Source organism: Cloeon dipterum, chromosome 1, assembly GCF_949628265.1.
Source record: "Cloeon dipterum chromosome 1, ieCloDipt1.1, whole genome shotgun sequence".
In the NCBI taxonomy this organism is placed as follows: Eukaryota; Metazoa; Arthropoda; class Insecta; order Ephemeroptera; family Baetidae; genus Cloeon; species Cloeon dipterum.
The window spans coordinates 22,914,113-22,931,452 of NC_088786.1; the positions used below are offsets into that span (position 1 = coordinate 22,914,113).

Below are 17,340 nucleotides of genomic sequence, written 5' to 3' on the forward strand. Positions count from 1 at the left end.
GAATAGAAATTTATCTAAATACCAATTTTGATCGATTTAATGTTACTTAGCACATTATGTGTACAACATAGTTTTTTATTTTGATCTTTGTGGCTTGAGACACACTAACTTTGCTCTAATAATCACGTTTAAAAAGAGGTTGAAGCTTTTTTGCGTTTCAAAGTTGACAGATTCAGATGTCTTTTTCTTCGTGTCGGGTGGTTCTTATTTTTGCACAAAACACAATGGAAGCCGTGATACGCGTATCTCGTATAATGTGTCTTATCGCAGAGCTGTTCCCAGTTTTTGTTGATTATCACGGGCGTCTCATAAAATTGTTACAAAATTTTAAAGCGAAAATCACATTTTTTGAGTTATGACTAATATATTTGAAAGAAAAGAAAATAGTTTTTGTTTTCAATTTGAACATTGAACTTCTCTTTGTTAAAAAATATAATTCTTTTCATTTTCAATCCAATATTAATTAATATATATACTTTGCAGAAAAGTAGCATTTTTATATTGAAAGCATTTTCAATTTTATCTCATCGCGTTTTGCAATGGGAGAGGCAGTCTGAAAGCACGTTTTCATGTGATGAGGCTGAAAAAACAACAAAACTCGCTCTTAGAGGTACCGATTTACAAATCGCGTGACTTTCATCTCGGCATGCACAGATTTTGCACTCCTTAAAATTCCCAGTGTCGCCCGCTCTCCGAGGACGACACGAACGACGTTGCGGCTCAAGTTGCCGATCTGCGCATATTGAATCGAGGAACCGAGTATGAGAATAGTAGAGTGGTGCTCTGCGAAAATTTAATCTGCTGTCGCACGGCGTGATTTGACGCACAGCAGCTGTTATAGCGGTGGCGAATAACGAGATAATTGGTGGTGCCTTATATTGTACCCTGGCCCCGCTAATATTGGTGCATTTGGTTCGCCAGTCAGCCGCATTCACGCGTGCTGAGTCTCTCGAGGACCACCTTCCTTCCACCTGAGCGCTCGTCAGGGTGTCTTGTTACACGCGCGCCCTATTGTGCGCGCTGCCGACCGGCCGGTCCTGCACAGATCCTCATCAGCAGATAAGAGCACCTTGTCCGAAATTCGGGCCAGAACCCTTCGCTTTGAATTACCGCTCGCCTAGAAGTCTGTGTGTGCGGCAAACTCAAATATTGGAAAATTATTCAATCATGCCATGGTGAAGCGACGACCAACTACTGACGCTCGCTGCTGATGCTGCTCCACCGCCGTTGAGCAGAAAACACGCCGTCTTTTCAGCCGGTCGACCGAACGATCATTTTACCTCTTGAATTATTCATATTCAGTTCTCTTTATTGAAGATAAAAAGGCTATATTTGTTTATTATTTTTGTTAATGTATAACATTTTAAAGTAGAGCTATAACTTTACAGGCCAGCATTCAGGAACATTTTGATTTGTCGACTATACCAATTAGTTCATTGAGTTTATTGTTTGTAAAATTTAGCAACAGTTTTTATCTCTACAGTGTGCAATAATGAAATCAGGACTAAGTAACAGTGAAATTAGAGATTTTGCCAAATTTCTTGAAAAGTTAAACGGTTTGTCAATGATTTTCCGCTTGATTTTGATCCCTTTTGTCGCAAATCTATCCAAAGATGTGCGGATTAAATTTCGCTTCTGGCGATATTGAAATGTAGTATAAGTGCGGGGTGGCCGGGTAGGGAAAGGAAAGAACTGCTCTGTTTGGCTGCTAGGGATAGACTAAATTTATTTCATGCTCCGCACTCTCTGCGTTCACAACATTCATTAAATACCTGAATTAATACTTGGGATATAACAGATATAAATCATGATTTCCAATAAGATGCTTGATTGCCATGCAAAATTTGGAGCCAATTTTCTCAAAAATTTAAACGACAACCTGGGATGAATTTTTCAGTTTTTTCCTAATTATTAGATATTATGTCAGAAAAGGTTAAAAGCTAAACTTTAATCAATTTTTATGCTTATTATTTACCTCATATTTATTGAATTTGTACTATTTGTAGTATTTTCGTACCTTACAATAAATTGTGATTGAAGTTACAAGAGCAATGCAACAATTTGTAAATAACCGCCTGGGTTCGTCGCCAAGCAGGTTTATTATTTGACAGCATGTGCAGCAAGTTAACCCAGTCAGTGAAATCGAGTGGCAGCAGCTGACGAATTAATAAACAATGCCCAGTTGACAATACACTGGAAACCGTGCTTCTTTGCTCCGTCACAGGGAAAATTATCAGATAAACCGCGCGACGAGTTGTTCGCAATCGGGGGCTAACTGGATGGAAAGTGGACGCGCGGCGAGGACGGTGAGATGTTATCATTTCGTCGCTGCTACATGGCCGGGAATGTAGAGCTGCATTCATTTCGTTATTCCTGCAGCATCTGCATTCAGGAGACAAATTTTGGAAACTTGAGTTGTGTTTTGATCGGCCGGGGAGAAAGAAAGAACGCGCCGAGGGTATCAATTACGAACAACAGCGCAAGACAAAAGAAGCCGCCGCCGCATCTTTGTTTCAGTGGCGGAAAATGGGCAGAAAAGATGCGCGCGTGAAATCAGATCTCGACTTTTCTGCAAAGAAGGCCCGCGAGGGCTGTGCTAGCCTTTGTTGCAGTTTGCCATCAAACAGCACACACCAAAGCCGCGCGTCGGCAAGGGTTGGTTTCAAGTTGCTAATTATATTCATCCCGCCGGGAGACGTGGTTGGCTGATGGAAAAATGGGCAGATTGCTTTAATAGCAAATGTGCGCGCAGACAAAAGGTGCGCTGCTGTGTGTTTTTCTTTCCGGACCGCACACATTGATTCGATTACTGGGAAAGTGGCGTTGTCGCCGCGCGTACACATCACCGTTCCATCCGCCCGTGAAAACTTTTTTGCCAGCAGCAGCGGCTGCTTCGCCAGCCGCAAATAAATACTCAGGGAGAGAACTAGATTTTGGTGTAATGTAATCTGCTTAACGACCGACTCGCGCTTTTCATGCCCCCTTAATGTATTCTGGCGTGCACGTGAATTTGTTTTGCTAGTAGGGGCGCGTCGTCTCTTCAGCGTGTATAATCGCTTAATCTTCAATGTTGCGGTAATTGATCTTTAAATAATTAACTCGATGAATGAGTAACATAAGTAAAGCTCATAATCTGTTTGCTGCATTTGTGTCAAATTAAGTAGATTGATATTTTTCAGTAACGCTTTATTATCCTAATTAATGATTAATTTGAAGAAAAATGTGCTAGACTGTCTTTAATACTATTTTAACTTACATGTATTTTAATCGTAGGTTCTATTTTTATTCCTATATTTTTAAACGATCAATCGAATAATATAAAGGAATTCCAGCCAATAAACCAGACCACAACAGAGAAAGTTGTTAGCAGGATTTTTCGGTTAAAGTAGTAGATTTTAAAGATTAAATTTTGCTTTACATATTTATGATCTTAGTTGAAATGCCAACACCCGAGGTTGGTTGTTCCATTTTTCTGTTTATTCTGTTGTTGGCTGCTGTTTGGGTCAATTATTTTTGTGTGTGTAATGGGTATGCTGAATTTGTATTTTAAAATACTGAATATAGGATATTTATCTTAAGAAGGCAGAATTTAAATTTAACAATGCTGCTCTGGCTTCTCGCTGCGTTCGATGCAGAGAACTTCATGCTTGTATGCGCCAGGCGGAATTCCCGCGTCCAAATTTGTAGGCATATTCCTGTCTATTTGTTTAGTTTTCCGATGGTCAACATCAAAATACCTCAATCGTCAATTTCGGTGCATCTGCCTGAAATCGCGTGCTTCCCTCTTTTGTCAGAAAATCCTTTCATCCGCAACCCCCAAAAGATAAACATCTCAGCTCGGGACAAAGCGATTATAGGCTTACTCAGGGCATTGTCCGCGCATCGAGTATAAAGGCTTATTGAACAAGGTCTAAGCCTGAGACACGCACCTTGCTCCTCATCGGTGCGGATCATTACAGTTTGAGTGAAGCACGTGCAGGCCCTAAGATACACTACATGTATATTATGTCAATGCCAATGTTATTGTAGAAACGAGATATCACTGAAGCACTTGCGAAAATAGGGAAAAGAGATAAATATTTTTACTCATTTTAAGTAACTTTTATAATTGAAAAGACATGATTAATATGATATAAAATTGTTGAAATAAACGCCACACCGAAGGTAGAAGCACATGTGTGGTTGGTATATACAAGTTATCGGTTTTACAGCGATATATGCTTATGTATATCCGTATTTCTACAAAAATGTCCTACTCGTCTGATTTCGGCTTCAGGCGAGTGAATAATTCTCAACCCAAGAATATTTTTATGAATGAATCTGAGGAATTTACCTGAAATAAACGTTGTTATCCTCATTAGCTGCTTTTAATTCTGGTCATCTATTCACCACTTTGATTGTTTATTTGCTTAAATAGTTAAAAGGGGTGTAAATTAAATATTGATTATTGCTAACCGCAAAAGTGATTAAATATCGAAAAGTTTCCGTTCGCAGCAGTTAAGTTAAATGAAACATAAGCCAAATACTTAAAAATAAATCATGAAGTAAAAAAAATCGGAGTAAAATTATTCGAGTAAAAAGTGAAATCAACCCGCATTTTCCCTTGATCTAGCTCAGGCTATGAGAGGGATGGGCCTGTTGTAGCAAGAGGTGGTGTTTGTCAAAACACAGCCTCCCCACCCTGGCCGCGAATAATAACATCTTGGCACGCTTAATTAACCTCAGCTCGTCGGAGGATCAGTTTTGCTAGAGCCGCACGCCGTGGGAAGGGGGTTGCTATTTAAGCGAGCGGGTGGTGGGGCCGCGAGTTCACTCGAAAATGGAACGCGGCACCAGCAGGAAAACCTCCGACTTCAGCATCGCCAGGATACTAGGCAACCTGGATGTGAGCGGCACTGACGGCGAGGACGAAGACGTGGTGGTCGACGTCGAGGAGTCTAGCCCGCCAAATTCGCCCCCTGCCGACTCGCAGAGATTTGAATGGCTGCACTGCACGAGATATCGACCGCCCAGGCTTCCCAGTAAGTTTTTTTACTGGAAAAATTTGTCTTAGACCAACGCTAAGATAGCTATTTCTCTTAATGCAAATGAAAATATTTCATAAAAATTTATAGAAAGAATTATGGGACTATTGCTATTTTTTTATCAAAGTTGTTTAATAAAAATATATGTAGTAAAAGCGTAATTTGTCATTATAATTATTTTCCACTGAAAAGCATTTTGATTTTTCCAACGGTTTATAATAATACTGCAAATACTATAAAAATAGGAATCAATAAGCCAAAATTATATTTTTTCTTTGCATATTTATTCTAAAAATTATAGAATATTATATTCTATTTTTGCCATTCTGAACAGCTTGAATACATCTATAATTTTATGTATTCGTGTTTGTGTAAAAATATAAATAAAAATATCAACGCGCTCAATTATCACGATCCAAACTTTTCACCATTAACTTCAATAATCAATTAATTTATATTTCTTTTGGACTAGCGCAAAAGCAAAGCTGGATAATGTGCGAGTAAAAACTATCTCGATTTTTTCCAATTTTTTAATAAATCGCTACTGTTCCGCCAAGCATCTGTGTCGACCCGGTTGCATAGCCACTCTTATGCGCGTAAGGCTCATTTCAATTATTTTGCTAATTTTGCGGAAATCGCTGATTTCAGGAACAAGACGCAAAGAAGGCGCGCAGAAGAGAAAACTAGGCCGCAACCCCCGCATCCCTTTCTCGAGCTCGCAAGTGTCCGTCTTAGAGCAGAGATTCAAGCAAAGTCAATATCTGAGCAGTTCAGATGTGGCTGAACTCGCGAATTTCCTCAACTTGTCAGAGACTAGGGTAAATTCCAATCAATATTCACATGGATTTCAGGAGAAGTTAATTTATTTTTTAATTCACAGGTTAAGATTTGGTTTCAAAATCGCAGAGCAAGAGAGCGGCGTGATCGAGAAACTAGGCAAAGACTATCATCCCATGAATTTGGTTCTGATGAGGAAGCCGCCCCTCAAGTCAACAGCGTCATGTCTCGTACGTCAGTTCACATCATATCCAGCACTCAATCAGCGTTTGTACCAGTCCCAAGACATGTGCACTTGCTCTCAATATCACCAAATACACCATTGACTGCACACATCCAAGGTGAGAAAATTAACTTATGATGGCATGAAACTAAAAAAAATGCATTTCTTGCACATTAAAGAGCAAAATAATTTTTAACCGATGGACTATTTAATAATCCGCAGATTGCAATTGGTAAATGTTTGCTCCTTTCTTCAACAGAAAACCCTGCAAGTTGAGAGTGGCAACAAAGTTGTTGAAGTCTGGCACTACAATTCTGGCTTGAGCGGCCACTTCCTTCATCTCAGAGACAGTGAAAAGAGATTTTGTCTGCAACTCAGCTTTGCGCTGCAGGATACCAATGAACTTTTTGGCCTGCAACAGTGACAACGTTTATGTATATATAATGTAATAATAAAGCTTAAATAAATGTTTCCAAGCTCACTTGAGATCTACTGCTTGTTCCTGATCCATTTTGAGACCTTTGAAAATCAAGAGCGCCAAGTTCGTCACAAAAAGTGTCCAATAAAGAGTGCTTCATAAGCTCAACCACGTCTCGGGCATCTTGTTTAGTGGCCTCTTTTCGAAGCTCCAGTTTGGCTCTGGCCTAAATTAATTTGTTGATGCAACTTTAGCAATACTTATAACTTAAAAAATACCTCAGTAAGTCGAATGAGAGATTCCAGCTGCCTGGTGGTCACAGGAGTGCAGTCCTGATGACCTCGTTGTGAGCGCAGCTTGAGGTAAAATTGCTGCAGCACCTCAGCCGCCTCTTTGCTTAGTTTTGGATGCACATTTTTCTTAGCATAGGCAATGTATTTGCGCAGCAGTTGCGGCGGAATAAGGTCCAGTTGTTCTGCTTGGGGCTGCTTTAGCCTTTCACTAAAACAAGAAATATAATACAGTGCATAAGTTAAATGTTCACGCTGGCAAACCTCAGTGGCACATCTGCAGAGAAGGAACTCAATTGGCTGTCGGCACGGCTCCGATCAAGGGAGCCCATTTTCATTTTCTTCCCTGAGTGCAAGGCCATAATGTGCTCGGAGAGTAAGGAATCTAATTGCTGTTGAAAAATTTAGACAGTAAAATTAATTTTATTTAATTTCAAGTTTCACACCTCATTGGGCTGGTCAAGCAGGATGAAAACCAAATCAAAGCGAGATAGCAGCGCAGGTCCCATTTTGAGATTCTCAGCGACGGTCTTGGCTCTGTTATAGTGCCCTCCAATAGGGTTGGCAGCAGCCAAGACGGAGGCTCTCGCTGGCAGCGAGCAGACCACGCCAGCTTTGGCAACGCTGACACTTTGCTGTTCCATTGTTTCAAGTAGGGCCTAAAGCGAAAAGCAGTTTTGCTGATTAACACCCTTACGAGAGAATATAATTGTGATAATTGCCTGGTGTTGATTTGACATCTTGTCAAACTCATCAATGCAACAGCAACCCTGGTCAGCCAAAACTAAGGCGCCGGCCTCCAAAGCAAAGTCACCGCCACTTTCTCTTGTCAGGGTGACAGTGAGGCCTGAGGTTGTGCTGGTGTTTCCACAAACATACACACCTTGAAAATAACAATTTGGTTATTTATTTTAAGAATAAAAAATTTGACTCACCCCTAGGTGCAACGATGGTCACGGCACGAAGCATTTGAGACTTGCCAAGCCCAGGGTCTCCCACAACCAGAATGTGAGCGTCAGACCTTCCAGAACCTGGATCTCGAGGGGTACCTCCTAGGAGCGCCAGCAAGAGACCGGCTTTAACCATCTCATGCCCATAGATTGAGGGGCACAAAGAATTAACTAAGAGTCGAAACAAATCAGGCTCCGAGTGAATAGCCTAAAAGAGGAGCGCTGGATAAAGCCATAAACACTCAGTAGTGCAATCACCTTGATTGCGTTGTTGTCTTGAGCGTTGAATTTGATGTCTCCTGATGAGAGACCTCCATTGCTCTTGTTGCTGGTCATAGAAACTGCATCCAAGTACAAAAGGAACATGTTTGGGCCTTTCTGTTTCACTTCCTCGGTATTTAAAACCTAAATTTTTCTTAGAGCATTTATTTTCAGTGTGTGTAGAGAACAAATCGAACCTTGACAATGCCTGTAACTGTGACCTCGTCGCCGGGAACACACGTTTCAACCAAGTCCTCAGTCATCTCAACTTCTAGGGTTCGAGGAACTCTTCCACCTTCTCGCTGGAATTTTAACCAAAATTAGATTCTCGCACCAAGCAGATTTCGCACTTATTCTTATAACCTGGTCATCATCCAAGTTCTCCTGAAGCTTAGCAGTCTGCCAGTTGCAAGTTTGAGTCAACTTGTGCGAGTGCAATGGGGTGAAGGTTCTCGACTTGCACCCATTCTGGACGCAGCTGCTGGGCTGAGTGAAGCTGCCCTCTGGTTGTCTCACCGCCTGGACAAAGCCGCAGGTATTGCACGAGTAAGCCAGCCAGGTGCACTGCAGTTTGAGGCCTCCCACCCTGATGATGGTGCCTCTGATGGTAACCAACTTGCCAAAGTAGTTGGCCTTGAGCTGCTTCAGTTGGATCACAGGCTCGTGGCCGATGATTCGAGCTCTGACGACGGGCAGCTCGACTTTTGGAGGAGTCGGGTCTTCGTCGTCCACATACTTGGAAAGCTCAAGTTTCAGCGACTCGCACACACTCTGCACAGTTATTTAATATATCTCTGAAATCATGTAATTGTGGGATACTTTACTTGGTGCATGGCTAGTCCTAGGATGTTGAGTGTCATTTCAGGAGAATCAATCAATTCATTGGCAAAATCCGGCCAGGAGTCCATGAAAACGTCGTCACTCATCAGCATTTTCAGGTTTACAGGAAATGCCTTCCTTTCCTTTACCTCAGCCGTCTTGACCAGGCCAGGGTGTCTGCTGATGAAACCTTCCACCGCCCTCACTTTGACAACGGTAGGCGAACCTTCTTTAAAGCCTGTAAATGCCAAAGTAAAATATTCACATCCACAATTTGTTAATTGATTTGGCTCGATTTTCTGGTTTTGGATTCAATACAAACTCAAGGTTGCAGGTCTGTAATTCTCTACCTTTATTCAAAATACTGTCTCTACAATACAAAAATACAGGAAAAAAAGGAAATCCTACATTAAGGATAAAAATTCAGCTGAAACATAGTGTGAAATCACAAATCAAAGTTGGCAAATTATGTCCAATTTGAGCAGCAAAATCAAGTGAGCTAAATTAAAATAAAAAGCGAGAATTCACGGGTCAAACGTCTGTTCAACAAAATTGTACAAAAAGAAACGAGTCAGAATTTCTACATTTTACAGCAAATGCTTGAACTTTGTTCCATGTGTTGAGATACAAAATATCATGTATAATGATAAGAAGCGTACAACGAGGTTCATTATTGCTTTCACTTGAGAACATTCTGTAATAAAAATATTTCACATATTATTGTTGTATCTGTATGGCTATTGACTGTTGTGTGATGGAGATGAGTCGGAAAAATTTCAACTTGCGTTATTTACATCAAATTTTGATTTATGATACTGTGTGCAGCGGGTGAGATGAATGCTTTGTTGAGTTTCCTTTCCAGGATCACGGATTTAATCGGAACAGAACCAAAACTCGTCACATTTTTTCTATAATTACATAGGAACAAGGGTCGGGATTCAATCAGTAAAAAAGCACAGCATAAATTAAGGTTGTTAGTTCACTAACACTCAAACACACGACTTGCTGTTATTATTATGGTACTCCTACGTCTCATGTTATAATATTTTACGGTTTGCTTTGTGTAACACAATTATAAGGCTCTCTATCTTAAATACGAACGGTCAATCAAACTGATTGATTTGCTGAGGTATTGGCTTGTAACAGGTTTATGGAATGCACTGTGTTATGTGTATTAATTTTCATTGCTTGTTAACAGCACACTTACGCTTCGTTAATCTAAGTCCAAACAATCATGGGTTAAAACTAAACTACACAAAATGTAAATATGAGGAAGGTTTTCGTATACGATTTGTCAACATGGTGTTAACAAAAGCAATTAAGTCTGGTTTCAAATTTAAATGCGTTTAAAGTAGGATCAAGATCGAGATCTGCAGATTGAAGAGAAGCAGGACTTGCAAAGGTTGCAAAACAAAAGTTGAAACCGCCTTGTCAAACTATTGATATTTTTCGATTCCATGCAGCTAAAGTCTATCACACATCAATAAGTTATGTACATGGCGATTGCTCTATAATTATTTTCAATACCTGTGTGTATAATTGCAGTATAAATGTTCACTCTACAATGTATATCGTATATACTAAACTTTATGTATGGCAACATTTGATATTGCTAATCGTATCATTAACCTATGTGCAATGGTTTTCCGTGTCCTCAGATCTTTAGAACAAAACTAAGGTATAAGTTAAAAGCAGGTGAAAATGGCTTTTGCTCTTGGCTAATGAGTCAGCTGCAGAGAGGCGCTCTGGGTACACGTAATCACTATTTCCAAAACACATTCACATGGCCATTTTCAATTGTATAATATCACTCAAAAATAAATAACGCACCTTCTCTAATGTACAAACTAGCAGCATTTAAGTATTGAGATTTCCAAAATTCAAGTCGCGCCTCTCTGCGGGAACAGAAATTGTTTTAGACAGGCAGCTATTTAGCTTTAGCTGCGCATATTCAAGGCTTAACAGCAGTTCAAACGTGATTTTTTTCGCTCCGTCGCGAGTTAGCATCAATACAAATTGCTTCCGAGCGCAATTAAACAAATACCTAAACTAGAGAAAAGTGAATGAAGTCTTCTTGGCACATCACTAACTTCTTCAGCTGTCAGCGTCAGCCTCCTCCTCCTCCTTAATGTTCTCCTCGATCTCAAGCCTGCCAGGCTCACTCGAGTCAGTGGCTTCATAGTTCTCGCCACCGTCCATGATCTCTGGCTTGTCAAGCAGACTCAGGATTCGTTTCTGCATTTTGATGCTCTGTCGCTGCAGCTTGATCTGCTGCTCCAGCATCAGCAGCAGCGCGCGGTTGTGGATGTCGTTTTCGTGCTTCGTCTGCTGCAGAAACTCGAGCACAAATGCCCACCCTACACTTTCAGGGCTTGCGGTGCCCTCTTCCATGATGGGATTATGATGCTCAGGGCGAACAGCAGCCTCCTCGGCTCGCAGGTTGGCCAGCAGGGCAGAGTCAAATGAAAACCTAGGCTTTTTGCCCACAGACTTCCTTCCGCTAGGGGGCGGTGGGGTTCCCTCCCGGCTCGGCCGCTTGGTGCCCATGCGGATGAGCGCTGGCACTCTGGAAGTGTTGTGTGTTCCATTTGGAGGTTGTACGGGCGGCACCGACGTGAGACTGATGGTAAGTGATGGAGGGATATTGGGCAGGCCATTGGTCGGCAGCGTCAAGGCGGTGGGGAGGGCTGGGGCGGCCGCGGCAGCTGCTGCAGCAACAGGGGCTTGAGACTGTTTGTCAGTTTCGCTTGAAGAGTTTTCCTCAGCTTCGTCCTCTTCGTCACCCTCTTGCTGGGCCATCAGCATTCCAGGGTCAATGTCGCAACACAATGCTTCAGCGCCTTCATTATCTGCAACAAGTTTTGTGAATGTTAGCTTCGGAAAACTTAGCACAGGTTTCATTTTCGTTCAACTGGTAACATAGCCATGGATATCGAAAAGAATTTACTTTTTAATCAAAGAATAGCCTCAAATATAGTCAATAGTAATGCATTAATTACTAAATATTAATATAACATATATTACATACTAATTATATTCTTCAACTGATTTTTTACCTGATCCACCTCCAGATTGTTGAGCAGTTAAATGCGCATGCTGTTGTTGAAGCTGCTGTAATTGCTGCAGTTGTTGTAGATTTTCTGCAAAAATTTGTTGTTGGGCGGCAGCTGCCTGATCTGCAGATGTGTACGCCATGGTCGCCTCGTCAGACCCCAAAATTGAGTGTACAGCGTCCCACAGCTTAAAGTTGCCCTTTGGAAAACCCAAGCTTCGCTTCCGTAACTCCATTCTGAAATAAGCAATTGAATATGTTAACAGGATACAGGATGTGACTCTTAATCAGTAAGTTTCTTTCCATTTCCTCAAACAGCAATAGATTACAAAAACTGTAACTCAGCAGTCTTACCTATACTCTTGGGAGAGATTGGCTATGCGGGTTTTAACTTCTGTGCTTGATCTTGAGTAGCCTTTTTCTTGCAGAAGCCTGGCCATTTCATCAAGCATGAAGCCATTTCTCTTGGTGGTCTTCATCTCCTGAACTCTTTCCGCCCACAGCTGCAGCAAAACGAGAGTCTCGGCTTCGCCCCAGTTTGGGCTGCGTCTCTTACGCTGCTCCGCTAAGCACATCACAGTCCACATTTTCATCTCGTCACATACATTGACCTTGTTTTAACTAAACTTCCACAAAAGGAGTTCTACGAAAATCCATTTACCAGAATGACAGCATAAAATTTCAACAGTCACGTGAAACTCAAAACCAGAAAAAGCCAAATCAAACTTTTGAAAACAAAATTGTAGCAATTTAATAAATGTAAAATTTTAAAATTGCTTACTTTCTTGCTTGTTGTACAACTTCCATCCACTATAAGGCCCTTGGTTGGCTTCAAGCAATTCCGTAATTATTTGCTGTGAACTCTCACCAAGATCAGCGACTGCAAGGAGATCTGATTTACACGGGCAATTAATATCAATCCTCATAATTGTAATATTAATTTTTTGTCAGATTGCATTAGCATTTAAGTTTTATTTTAATGAATCAAAGAAAAGAAAAATAAATTATATTTCTTCTCTAATTGAAGGCCGATTAGAGTTGAAGAATAAAAATTTTCAAACGCGTGTTACCTGCAGGCAAAATCCTCTGGTGCCCATTTTGCCTGTTGGCTCCGTTTCTGTAATAGCCCCTTCCTCGTCCTCGAGGCTGCCAGGAGCCTCCAGTGCTGTGTCTGCGAATCGCTTGTGGATCTGCCATTGCCTGTAAATATGCTCAAGCTCAATATCGCATGCAGCACAAATCGCAGTGATTTGATAACCCCCCATGTCTCATTTTTACGGTTTTGGTGCTAACAACGTCATGCTAAAATGTAAACAAACCAAAATAAACGCGAAAAAGCCGCTTACTGAGCGATGGAAACGTGATTCAAGCCGAAATTAGGTCCGCGGGTGCCATTTTAGGGGTGAAAAAATCATTGGATCCATCTTTAAATTATGACAGGTACGTAAACAATAATTCCGTATTGATTGATTGCACTATTTACACAGAAAATCACGTTTAAAATCGCTCACCAAAATCAAACTGGCATTAAAAGCAAGTGAAGAGGCCGCGACGCCGCTTTTCCCGATTGAAATGGGTCTCGGGTTCGCTGCTCAATAGGGTAAATCACATTGATCAATTTCTATAAAATGGACACGATAATTAATCGTTAATTACATGCGGGAATGCGGCGGCCTCTTCAAGGTCCGCGTCTGCCCTTGGGTCCTCTTTGCAACCCTATTTTCCAACCGGCTTACCCCTGTTAGACGCTGGATCGCTTCCCTAGAAGATCACGCGCATCTCCGGAGAGATCCTTTCTGTTATCAAATCGTCAAATACTCATGAATTATCGAGAAATTCGAGTTAATTTGGCGTCCTTTCACTGCAATTAAATGGCAGAATGCGCGCGGAACACGAAGAGCGACTGGCTGATTGGCGAACTACTTTTTTGGTGGCGCCAAATTTAAAATTTTAAGTATTGCCTCCCATTTTTGTTTTTCTAGCTGAATGGACATGGGCACGACTTTTGATTGATTTTGTACTCAATGATATAAAAATAACTCACACTCGATTAAGATTTTTATGAAGCATTAAATATCTCTTGATATATAAATTGTCTGACTCTTCTTGACGAGAGCGAGGTAAATCTTAAAAATATTTAATGGCTCATCATCACACAACGTTGTGTTGTTGAGGCACTGATGGGCACTGATCCACTGATGTGATAAAAACATGATGTTTTATTTTTGGACTTTTAATTAAAATTGACAACACAATCGGTAAAGACTTAACTTATCAGAGCTTTATTTTATTTTGTTTACTGAAATTTCCAGACTCTTTCTCATGTCATTAAACACCTTTGTCGAGAGGAACAATGGTACACACCAGCAGGGGCCTGCAGGGCCAGCTCCACCACCGCCACCACCTCCAGCTGTTCGCGACTCGGAGAAAAGACGATCATCTTTAAAAAATTGTGATGCTGATTCCCATGAGTCCACTGTGGAAAAACTCACACAAAGATTGGTTGACTGGAATTCATTTGGTGGATCAGCTTCTGGCTTGGTAATTTCGAGATATGTTCAACATATACCACAAGTTGGTCCAAAGTAAAGTTGTTTCAAATTAATGCTACAGGGCCTATTTTTAATCATAATTTTACAGGTGCGGCATAGTTGCCCTGAATATGGCGCTGTCAATTTTTTTGGAGAAAGAAATTTGTGTTGAGGAGATCTTACAAGTTGCTAGGGAGAGGAGATACACAAACCACGGAGAAATGTTCTCAGCTGAAAATCTCAGGCTACTAGCTTTAAATTTTACACCGCACATTGAGGTGCAAATGATCAACTCTGAACAACTGCGAGATGGTTCTTTCATAGCAACAAGTATCGCCGCAGGGGATGTGCTGCTTGTGCCGTATCCTTTTCAAAAAGTAGAAAAAAAACAAATGCATAAATGCAAGAATATTTTCTTCACTTAGAACCCAGGTATGACTCGGCCAGGAATTTTTCACCCGAGTGTTTGCGCGGCCACAAAGCGCATTGGGCAATCATAACAGGAATCATAATCCCATTGAGCGAAAAACTCTGCGCTCAGCCCTTACACAATTTTAAGAGTATGGAGCCAGGTCCAGCAGCGCTAGCAGAAGTGGCTAATTACTTGCCATCAAATTTCATCCACGTGCTAGCTCTGCAAGGGAAAAGCAGACTTCTGAGTGCATGGCCACTGCTGGCCTTGGCTGCCAGTAACGAAAACTTATTTCAATTTGATCCTGAAAGGGAGGCTAGTGATCTGGAATACATTGTACCTGAGGGGGGACTGAGACAAGGTCTTTGTGGGAAAGCTCTCCTTTTTAAATCCACCAACTAATTACACACTTCTCTATACAAAATGTGATCAGACTTGTTTTATTGGGGACAAGTGAATAAAGAAATCCTTTTCGTTTCAATATTAACTTGTTCAGTTTATTTTGCGACACAATTAACTTATTGCAAGTCATAGAGATATAGAATAAAAAAGGAATTGCAAGAATCAGTCAGACTTCTTTAAAGGTCACGCTTTTTAGATTAATTGAGAGAAGCTTGCACACTCAAACCATTTCACTCTTAAAATTAGATGAAATTCAAATGCCTGCCGCAAATAGGCGAAATTAACTTAAAGCTAATTTGATCCTTATCACAAACCTGTGATATAAAACTGTAAGACAAAAATTAGAACGACGTGATAATTGCGATCATTTGGAGCAATTTCCCCACTCAAAAGAAAGTTACACAACACTCTAGTAAAGCTGACAGGTAACAACAGAAGGAACTAAGATTTATTTTGAAACTGCTTACTTAGCATTACGTATACTCAAACACAGGTCATCAGACTTCAGAAGAGATTTCAGGTCCTTAGCAATCTACAGTTATTGTTTTATCCTCAGAAGACTACAATGAGGGAAATTATTATTAAAGGTTTGAAAAAAACGTTTTTATTTTTACCGTGCTGGGTCTAGGAACTGCAGTTTGCTTCACGTCTGAAGCTGGCATCAGGTCAAAGTCTGCAAGGCACAGATAGCGAATAAATAGGAGGAGGGCAGCCAGTCCCCAACCACCAGCACTTATCCAAGCAAAAGTCTGTAATTCAAGAAACGGTTAACTCCTATGCAACATCTTACTTGTAAATTACACAAGTCCCTGTAAATATATCAAATTGTATTAATTATATTCAAACTCGTCTCATTCTACAATACCACACATATAAAAGATGGAATTTCGTGTATAATTCCTTATATTTTACAGGAATATTTTTATTGCAATTGTACAAATTTGTGTCAAAGTTTAAGCCTCTATTACCTCTAATGTATCCAAGCTAGATGTTTGTGGTACCTTGAAGCCCGGATCCACCTTCCCAGTGCAAACTTCTCTTGCAAGCTTAGGTTGTCTGTTTGATTCAGTATGTACAGTCATATATTTAAATACCAAAAAAGTGCTAATATATTATAGTACAAGGTGCAAGATTTTTTAAACGTCCAAAAGCACGAACCAAAATTATTTACAGTTAAAAGGGACTCACCCCAGTTCTTCCAAATACGTGGACAAAAGGTTGCAGGTTTCTTTCAGTCCTGAGGAGGTCAACGCCGCTGCGGTCATTGCGATTGGCATGAAGACTATGTTGAAAGCAAACGCCGCAAAAACCAGCTTCCATGGTTCAACTCTGTGTAGGGAAATTCATCAATATAATACAAGTTCACAATTGAAAATAAATTAAGATAACTAACCCATCTGAGGATTTGCCTCCTCTTCCACAAAAAGCAAAAGATCCACCCCAAATAAGAGCATAAACGGCAGTCAGGAGGGGCACGAACTGGCAAAAAGAGCAAAGGGCGTCTCTGCCCCACTTGCTGGTCGTGAAATCAATTTCAAACTTTGCGACGCTGCTTTTGTTGTCAAATGGTCGAAATTTTATTTCCGCGTAAAGTGGACACTGGCCCTGAAGACCCTGCAGCCAGTAGCCGAAGATGATCGCGCAGGCATATCCGGATATCGCAGTCGTTGCATAGACGAATATCTGCAGCATTTTCCATTGTGGACGCACCGTGCTGCTCGGCTTTGGCGTGATTTCGTTGTATTGAGGTCGGGACGATGGCATCTTATTTGCGGCGACAGCACAAACGTGTCACATCTTCATATTGCGAGACACAAAAGAACCGAGACAGAAATCTAGATTGATGTGTTAACAAATATACAAAGAAAAACAAAACAACTGATTAAAGTAGCTTTGAAGAGCCCAAGGATATAAATGGGCGTGGCACAAATGGGCCTGTGTTGATTTTTCTCACTATCAGGGAATACCCCTACCCCTCCCACTCCTACCGATTGCTTAGATTCACGCAAATCACCCTAAGCGCGAAAGCCGGAAAGTTGAAAATTGGGTAATGAAGGATTTGACATAGTTACATAGCAAATTTCTTTCACATTACGATTTTGAAACAATTTTTCCATTTTTTCATTCCCAGTGTTACAGACGTGTTGATATTTAAAAATATGAAAAACATTAAAATAAAAT

General features: G+C 40.8%; 4 protein-coding genes across 14 annotated transcripts; 2 read left to right on the forward strand and 2 right to left on the reverse strand.

Moving 5' to 3' along the window:
• The first annotated feature begins 534 nt into the window (after positions 1 to 534).
• Positions 535 to 6,404, forward strand: LOC135944971 (homeobox protein MSX-1-like). Of its 2 annotated transcripts, XM_065492271.1 has the most exons (4): positions 535 to 5,021; positions 5,673 to 5,842; positions 5,905 to 6,142; positions 6,284 to 6,404. In XM_065492271.1, exons 1-4 carry the CDS (start codon positions 4,820 to 4,822, stop codon positions 6,298 to 6,300), a joined length of 627 nt encoding a protein of 208 aa, XP_065348343.1. In that variant the 5' UTR covers positions 535 to 4,819; the 3' UTR covers positions 6,301 to 6,404. The 2 variants fall into 2 exon arrangements, with proteins under 2 accessions (XP_065348343.1, XP_065348334.1); XM_065492262.1 differs by lacking the exon at positions 6,284 to 6,404 and having other exon boundaries at positions 5,905 to 6,171.
• Positions 6,152 to 13,690, reverse strand: rec (recombination-defective). 6 transcript variants are annotated; one of them, XM_065492104.1, is made up of 14 exons: positions 13,551 to 13,690; positions 12,885 to 13,014; positions 12,596 to 12,694; positions 8,768 to 9,000; positions 8,307 to 8,714; positions 8,141 to 8,245; positions 7,941 to 8,087; positions 7,668 to 7,890; positions 7,455 to 7,615; positions 7,179 to 7,391; positions 6,997 to 7,124; positions 6,721 to 6,943; positions 6,507 to 6,668; positions 6,152 to 6,436 (listed from the first exon to the last, which is right to left on the reverse strand). In XM_065492104.1, exons 2-14 carry the CDS (start codon positions 13,009 to 13,011, stop codon positions 6,233 to 6,235), a joined length of 2,433 nt encoding a protein of 810 aa, XP_065348176.1. In that variant the 5' UTR covers positions 13,012 to 13,014; positions 13,551 to 13,690; the 3' UTR covers positions 6,152 to 6,232. The 6 variants fall into 6 exon arrangements, with proteins under 6 accessions (XP_065348176.1, XP_065348137.1, XP_065348150.1 ...); XM_065492065.1 differs by having other exon boundaries at positions 12,596 to 12,706; XM_065492078.1 differs by having other exon boundaries at positions 12,596 to 12,706; positions 13,471 to 13,611.
• Positions 13,117 to 15,244, forward strand: LOC135944942 (actin maturation protease). 5 transcript variants are annotated; one of them, XM_065492239.1, is made up of 4 exons: positions 13,117 to 13,254; positions 14,127 to 14,399; positions 14,455 to 14,706; positions 14,778 to 15,244. In XM_065492239.1, exons 2-4 carry the CDS (start codon positions 14,137 to 14,139, stop codon positions 15,157 to 15,159), a joined length of 897 nt encoding a protein of 298 aa, XP_065348311.1. In that variant the 5' UTR covers positions 13,117 to 13,254; positions 14,127 to 14,136; the 3' UTR covers positions 15,160 to 15,244. The 5 variants fall into 5 exon arrangements, with proteins under 5 accessions (XP_065348311.1, XP_065348303.1, XP_065348293.1 ...); XM_065492231.1 differs by lacking the exon at positions 13,117 to 13,254 and adding an exon at positions 13,293 to 13,414; XM_065492221.1 differs by lacking the exon at positions 13,117 to 13,254 and adding an exon at positions 13,796 to 13,934.
• On the reverse strand, positions 15,227 to 17,067 carry LOC135944964 (uncharacterized). The gene is made up of 5 exons (XM_065492249.1): positions 16,553 to 17,067; positions 16,348 to 16,488; positions 16,128 to 16,215; positions 15,774 to 15,908; positions 15,227 to 15,719 (listed from the first exon to the last, which is right to left on the reverse strand). Exons 1-5 carry the CDS (start codon positions 16,921 to 16,923, stop codon positions 15,684 to 15,686), a joined length of 771 nt encoding a protein of 256 aa, XP_065348321.1. The 5' UTR covers positions 16,924 to 17,067; the 3' UTR covers positions 15,227 to 15,683.
• Between the last annotated feature and the right edge of the window lie 273 nt (positions 17,068 to 17,340).

Excerpts from the sequence above, each read along its gene's own strand:
- LOC135944971 (XM_065492262.1), top strand. The coding sequence starts at position 4,820 with ATGGAACGCGGCACCAGCAGGAAAACCTCCGACTTCAGCATCGCCAGG. Across the intron at positions 5,022-5,672 it reads TCGACCGCCCAGGCTTCCCA|GAACAAGACGCAAAGAAGGC; the intron begins GTAAGTTTTTTT and ends CGCTGATTTCAG. Across the intron at positions 5,843-5,904 it reads TCAACTTGTCAGAGACTAGG|GTTAAGATTTGGTTTCAAAA; the intron begins GTAAATTCCAAT and ends TTTAATTCACAG.
- rec (XM_065492065.1), bottom strand. The coding sequence starts at position 13,011 with ATGGCAGATCCACAAGCGATTCGCAGACACAGCACTGGAGGCTCCTGG. Across the intron at positions 8,715-8,767 it reads TAGGACTAGCCATGCACCAA|AGTGTGTGCGAGTCGCTGAA; the intron begins GTAAAGTATCCC and ends ATAACTGTGCAG. Across the intron at positions 6,669-6,720 it reads CTCTCATTCGACTTACTGAG|GCCAGAGCCAAACTGGAGCT; the intron begins GTATTTTTTAAG and ends AAATTAATTTAG.
- LOC135944964 (XM_065492249.1), bottom strand. The coding sequence starts at position 16,923 with ATGCCATCGTCCCGACCTCAATACAACGAAATCACGCCAAAGCCGAGC. Across the intron at positions 16,216-16,347 it reads ACGTATTTGGAAGAACTGGG|ACAACCTAAGCTTGCAAGAG; the intron begins GTGAGTCCCTTT and ends TGAATCAAACAG. Across the intron at positions 15,720-15,773 it reads CAGTTCCTAGACCCAGCACG|TCTTCTGAGGATAAAACAAT; the intron begins GTAAAAATAAAA and ends CCCTCATTGTAG.
- LOC135944942 (XM_065492239.1), top strand. The coding sequence starts at position 14,137 with ATGTCATTAAACACCTTTGTCGAGAGGAACAATGGTACACACCAGCAG. Across the intron at positions 14,400-14,454 it reads ATACCACAAGTTGGTCCAAA|GTGCGGCATAGTTGCCCTGA; the intron begins GTAAAGTTGTTT and ends ATAATTTTACAG. Across the intron at positions 14,707-14,777 it reads GGGGATGTGCTGCTTGTGCC|GTATGACTCGGCCAGGAATT; the intron begins GTATCCTTTTCA and ends CTTAGAACCCAG.